This window comes from Centroberyx gerrardi, chromosome 1 (genome assembly GCF_048128805.1).
Source record: "Centroberyx gerrardi isolate f3 chromosome 1, fCenGer3.hap1.cur.20231027, whole genome shotgun sequence".
NCBI classification, from domain to species: domain Eukaryota; kingdom Metazoa; phylum Chordata; class Actinopteri; order Beryciformes; family Berycidae; genus Centroberyx; species Centroberyx gerrardi.
In genome coordinates, this window is record NC_135997.1 from 23,794,038 (window position 1) to 23,800,314 (window position 6,277).

Below are 6,277 nucleotides of genomic sequence, written 5' to 3' on the forward strand. Positions count from 1 at the left end.
CTTGACTTGGGATGACGTTTAAAGAAATCTGAAAAAAGGAAAATCTGTGGTTACATTGAAAGTTGCCTTGCTTTCTTTGGATAATCGGGACATAACCTATGACAGAGTGGCAGAGCGGTGATAACAGCATGTGGGCCTACTTCTCTGGACAGATGTGCCGGTCACACTGTTTGTCTTCTAATAACAGTCTTCAGGGGAGAGTGAGCAGTAGAGGTGGCAGTGGAGTAATGTACATAATGTACAAGACAATCAGCAACATTGTCCACAGGTCTACATTACAGAGGGGTGGCTGAATGCTAGTGGTCATCTGGGCTCTTTACACTGGCTATTATTATGCACCATATCATCAATAACACTTATTCTAACATAATAATACAATATCAGCTATCAATAACAAAGTTTAGGAATATAAACTTGATGAACAACTGTCTGTTCAAATTAATACTTTCCCTGTGATACTGGTGTCAAACCTACATTGTTAGGATATAATGACTTAGGTGAGCTAGGTTTTTGTGCTTCTGTGTGTGTGTGTGTGTGTGTATGTCAGACTGAAGGGTGGTATGAACACACTCCTGCAGTAGTGCTAATTTCAGCCAGGGATGTTCTGCGTTGGCAGTCACAGTATTCTGGTGCCATCTTGGACCCAAATCCTCGGCTCTGGATCACAACGGTGCTGTGAGCTCTAAGCCCAAATCTGCATGAGAGATGAAGAGAGCAGACAGCGTGAAGCAGGAGAATCATGAGGATGAAAACTGCAGCTGCAATGTTGTATGTAGCACCATGTATTTAAGCATGAGTTAGCACCTACGCCTCAACAAAAGCCTGGAGAACAAAAACCTGTAGCCCCAACAGCCTCAACATACCTTCCTTATATGAAAAAGCAAATGTATGTAAAGAAAACACATTTTCGCCATTAAAACACAGCTAGCTGCATCATTTGGTCACCTCGTCTCAAAACTTTTTAGACTCTGTCCATACTTCATCCAATCACAGGAGAGTAGCCCAACCTAACTCACTGGAGAGCAATTATCAGACCATTCTCTAAGCATATTCTAATTCATCCTTAACATTGATTTAATTGATCCAAACATATATTCTCATTGGCCTATTTGAACAAAAATGGTTTAAATCTTAACCTTTTTAAATCCTAACTTTTTTACTCAAAATTTGAACAGTTCTACACAGTACAAGTGCCTCAAAAGCTCAAAAAAGCTCAAATCAATTTAGTAAATCCAGCATTGGCTGCACAATCCTCTTAATTTTAAGAGTGAAACCGTTTTTGAGTGACATTTAATTATATATATATATTTATTTCTTATATACCCAAGGAGGAAGGCATCATATCAGAACCTGTTTTTGCTTGTACCTACATCATATATTGTCAAGATGGATTTACACTGATTTACACTGGACTGAAGATGTGTCAGTCAGTACAAATGAATAACCGGGACAAGCTGAAGCTGTCTTGTCTAGTTAAAACCCCGCTCACCCGTAGGGTGTTGTCCCAGGAGGCCGAGCAGAGCGCCGTGCCGTCAGGTGACACTCTGACGGTGCTGACGCGGTTCTCATGGCCAAACAGGATGGAGACACGAGTCCCCTTCAACACGTCCCATACATTTATGGTGTAGTCATTGTAGCCGCCGAAAAGCAGCCGCCCTGGAGGTGGGAGAAGGCAAGAGAGAGAGGAAACATGAGAGGAGGGGAGGGGAATATTGGAATAAAGGAAAGCAGGGACAAAGGAGTGGTTGACATTGTACGATACTGTCCAATATTGCTAAAAATGTTCTCAGTGTCTTGAAGAATCCTTGGATTAAGTATTTCATACACATGGGAGACAATGACAACTGTCCAAACCGTCACGTGTTTTTCCAAGTTCACAGTTTCAGAGACACAAGAGGTCACAGAATCCTTAGAGCAGTGTGCTTTATCTGAATAACAAGTTCAGCTTTTCCTGGGCCCTCAGTCAAGTCAAAATGATTTATTTGATACCATACATTTGATATGATGACGTTTGCTTCACAAACACCTTACCGCTCAGAGAGAAGTCCACACTGGAAGCACCGAAGATGATGCTGTCCTTCTGGTAGACGGCCACCTCGCGGTCGGCCCGCAGGTCAAACAGACGGCACTGAGACACACAAACACACACAATATATGGGCATGCATACAAGAAAGCATACACACACATGCATATATGCACACACACACACAAGTTACATTTAAGACAATATTAAAATTAAAATTATTATTAAAATCAGCTCAATTTCTCAACTGGCAGAAGATGTTTTGAGGTCAATAAAGTGATAATATGTTGACATTGGTAATGTCTGGTAATGATTTGGTAATGTTTTTCTATGGTTGGCACTTGGTGGCTTGCAGGACCAAATGATTTCAACAAGCTATGTTCAGGGCCCTTGAATGACATTTCTACAAACTTATTTCCCTTAAAGTGACAGATTTTCTGCTGACAGAATACCAGTGCAGAAACTTTTCTATAACAATGTGTCTTGTTAAGGAAAATGACTAAAGCCTAGAGTTCAAAAATATCAAGGAATCCCATGAGGGAAGGCTGCGATCTTTGACCCCTGCCACCAAATTACGATAGCAAAATCGTTCAGAGTGAATCAATGAAATCAATATTACTTTTTGCACGCAGGCATGAACCTTTGAAAAACAATGTAATGATCTCTGTTGATGCACTGGAAACATATTGACACGACCAGCAGACACATCATCACCATCAGATAAGCAGGTCAGCTGGAGGAACAGTATGAAGTGACTCACTGTGGCGTCGTCAGAGCCAGAGGCAAACGCATCTCCACTTGGGTAGTACCTGAATCAGTCAAAACAAAAACAGGTTTTCTCTGTTATCTGTTCTCTGTTTAGATTTTTATCAATTTAACAATCAGATCAGATGCAAAGTTCATTTATTAGCCGGGTTTTTAGCCTCTGGGCCTGATAAAGGTCAAACAGAACAAACAAACAAAAGCTGCATTTGATCTAAGTGCACTGAAGTCCTTTCTTCATTAAAAATGTTTAGAGAAATGTGTGGGTAACATACTTAGTTTCATTACGTATTCTTTATTTTTTTGGATCCCCATTAGTAGTGTTCTTCCTCTTTGGGTGAAAATCATAAATAGCAGTTTTTACATGTCGTCTCTGTCATAAATGATTTCTTTTTAAAGGGGAAGAAGAGAAACGTGGTGAGCCTGGTGGTTTATCACGAGAACCGGACTCACTTTACACAGTTGATGTCAGAGTCGTGGGTCTCGAAGGACTGGACGTTCTGCCCAGAGCGCATGTCCCACACGTTGGCCTTCTTATCACAGCCCTGATAACACACACACACACGCACAAACACATTAGGAAGGATACTCAAACAGAGACAATAATGCAGCATGAACAGTATGATAAATACACACACACTCACCCCAGAGACGAAGGTGTTTCCAGTCTCAGATGGGGCGAGGTCCAGGGACAAAACATCAGCTGTGTGACCGTGGAAACTCTGCAGCAGCTGCCCGCTCTCCACATCCCACAAGGCACATGTGCCATCACCGCTTGATGTCAGGAGCTAACAAACACACACACACGCCCACACACACACACACACATACATGGGTGCATACACAGAACGCATACACGCACACAAAAACACAAACACACAAATAGAAACACATGAAAGATATGAAACCATAAAGCTCTTTTCAACCCAGCTCACATTATTTTTGGGGGATTTTTTTTAAAGACTCAGACTCACACAGTGGCTTGTGAAGAAGAGGGCAAAGTTACACAGCCAGTGTAAGCACTTTAAATTCTGTACAGTTCACTTAAGACAAATATTAAAGAGTCTCTTTAAAAACATACTAGTACCCTTGTTATCTGGGAATCCCCCATAACCAGCCCTAATGCACTCATGCACTGAAGAGACCAGTCAACTATATAGGAACGGGATGAGGCACTTATGATGCCGCTCTCTGCTGGTGGACAGGAGGAAGAGCAGGTCACAGAGGGACAATAAAAAGGTCCGTACATATTCTACTGGAAACTCCTGTCTGGTTGGGCTTAGGGGTCGAACCGGCTGACTGAACGAGGCTGAATCTTGTTTGAAAAGGCACTGTGTGTTGGATCCTGATGGATCCTGATGGATCCTGGGATCATCAGCATCAGGGGTTTCAAAGACTATGTCAGGGCACAGAGGTGGGCCATGGAAAGATCTATATTTTGTTATATACGCCTACACAATGCATGAAAAATCTAGTTTGGTTCACGATTTTTATTTGTAGAAATTTAGGTTGCTTCTGAATTCTATTTTCAGACCCAAATGTTTGAAATACTCCACACAAAGAAAGAACCTTCTTCTCCTTCTTTACATGGACACGGATCTGTCTCACCACACCGACTGAGAACCAGATGTCTGAAACAAGCTGTCTGTAGATGCAGTAACTCTGCTTCCTGTATTGATTCTAGGTGCCATAAAGGTCTAATGAAAACTCCTGACAGTCTGTTTTTCCTTTTAACAGAGTGCAGAGATAGAGAGCTGCAGTAGATCTCTACTCTATCATATGGCTAATGGCACTATGATCGTTGTTTATGTATACACACACAAACACACACACATACAAGGCAGACGCACGTACTCAGTCACGCTCACATACACACAAATAAAAAGCCAAAGGGCAGCACCTCCACTGACAGAGAGAACTCACGCTCGCATGTATGTGACGTGCAAACACACACACACGCACACAAAATGTCAGCAACTCCACTGATGACAACACATTATGGGAGACACGTTCAGGCGTCAGTGAGCGCTGCTGGCTGGTGCATTAGAGCTTGTCTGTTGATGACCTCGGGCACAGACACACACCATATCCTCCCTGGGCTGAGAGGCAGCTCCAGTTTCTATATGGATGTAATTATCAGTAAGCCACACCTATTAACACCCGATATTGTCGTTCTCTACTGATTTTGCTCATGAACTCAAATATTATCTTGTCAAATAAAGTCACCACCCAGCCCAGCAAACATTTTGACTTTGAATAGATGTTGATACTAAGGCCTGCACCGACATTGAAATATATGTAAATATGGTGGCAAAGTAAAAGATGAGACGACATCCGTATTCATCTGTAGCGGATACCTGCATCGTTTTATGAAATTGGGATCTATACATCTTACTAATATCAACACACAACTGTTTTCCGAAGCTGTTTTAATCTGAAGTTTTACCATGCCATAAAACAATAGAATGTAATAATATAATAATGTGTTGTTTGGGTTGCTGTTGCACCCTGCCACCTCCTTCATATCGCCGTACGTTCAATACTTGCTTGGAGTCCATTAGATAGATAACACAGTGATCCCCCATCTAAACTCTTTGCCCGCTACCATGTGAGAATGCCTCATGACCCACTTTTGCGTCACGACCGTCATGAGCTGAAAAACACTGCTGCTCTTGAATGTTGCTACCAGTTGGCCACACACAGTCAAACACACAGATGAGTGTATGAGCCAGATACTGGCAGCAACACAGTGACTGCGGGTCGTTCTGCCTCTCCTGGTAGATTTTTAGGCCGGTTGAATATGTGCTGCCAGCTGCCCTTTGGAACTGGTCTTTCTGGTATTTCTACAGTAAAAATGAACGGTAAACACTTTCTGAAGCCACTGCGTGATAAAGACCTCTGCGCTTCAAGGCCTGTTTTACTGGCATAAAGGCAGCTGTGCGTGCCAGTGTGTCCATGCCTGTGTCATGTGCATGTATGTGTTTGTTTTGCGCGAGTGAGATAGAAAATGTGTGTGTGTGTGTGTCTATGCGTTAAATGCTCTGCCCTCAGGTCAGTGTGCTCCACTCTTTCCTAGATAAAGGCCACTCAGTGTCTATTAATACACCCAGAATGGAGGACCATCACTCTCCCTCCTCTTCTCCTCTCTCCCCCCTCCTCCCCCCTGCCATCCATCTCACCTCTCTTCCTCCTCCTCCTCTTCCCCCAATTCTGCTCCTCTGCCTTGCTTAGAGCCAGACTGTAGTAAATTATTAAAGCTCAATATCTCACTCCATTCCAGTCCTGTCCTCCTTTTCTCTGATTTCCTGTCCCCTTCCTTCGTTCTTTCCTCTCTCCGGTATTTAACTCGTTGCGGCCCAAAAGGATGCCGACTCATAATCCTCTGACACAGCCAAAGAAAGATGGACTGTAACGCCTAATGGTTATTTCATCTTTTAAAGCAAGATCAGAAACTATAGAAGCTGCGGATTGTTTATTATAAAAATGTAAAA

General features: G+C 42.6%; 1 protein-coding gene across 1 annotated transcript in view; it reads right to left on the minus strand.

The window, feature by feature from the left end:
* Nucleotides 1–6,277, minus strand: part of gnb5b (guanine nucleotide binding protein (G protein), beta 5b) — a 9,820-nt gene continuing 3,543 nt past the window's right edge. The window contains exons 6-11 of the mRNA XM_071911062.2: nucleotides 3,431–3,574; nucleotides 3,240–3,331; nucleotides 2,785–2,833; nucleotides 2,032–2,128; nucleotides 1,490–1,656; nucleotides 1–694 (exon numbers count right to left, since the gene is read on the minus strand). Of these exons, the coding sequence (XP_071767163.2) occupies nucleotides 683–694; nucleotides 1,490–1,656; nucleotides 2,032–2,128; nucleotides 2,785–2,833; nucleotides 3,240–3,331; nucleotides 3,431–3,574 (561 nt within the window). The 3' untranslated portion in view covers nucleotides 1–682. The remainder of the gene's footprint in view (nucleotides 695–1,489; nucleotides 1,657–2,031; nucleotides 2,129–2,784; nucleotides 2,834–3,239; nucleotides 3,332–3,430; nucleotides 3,575–6,277) is intronic.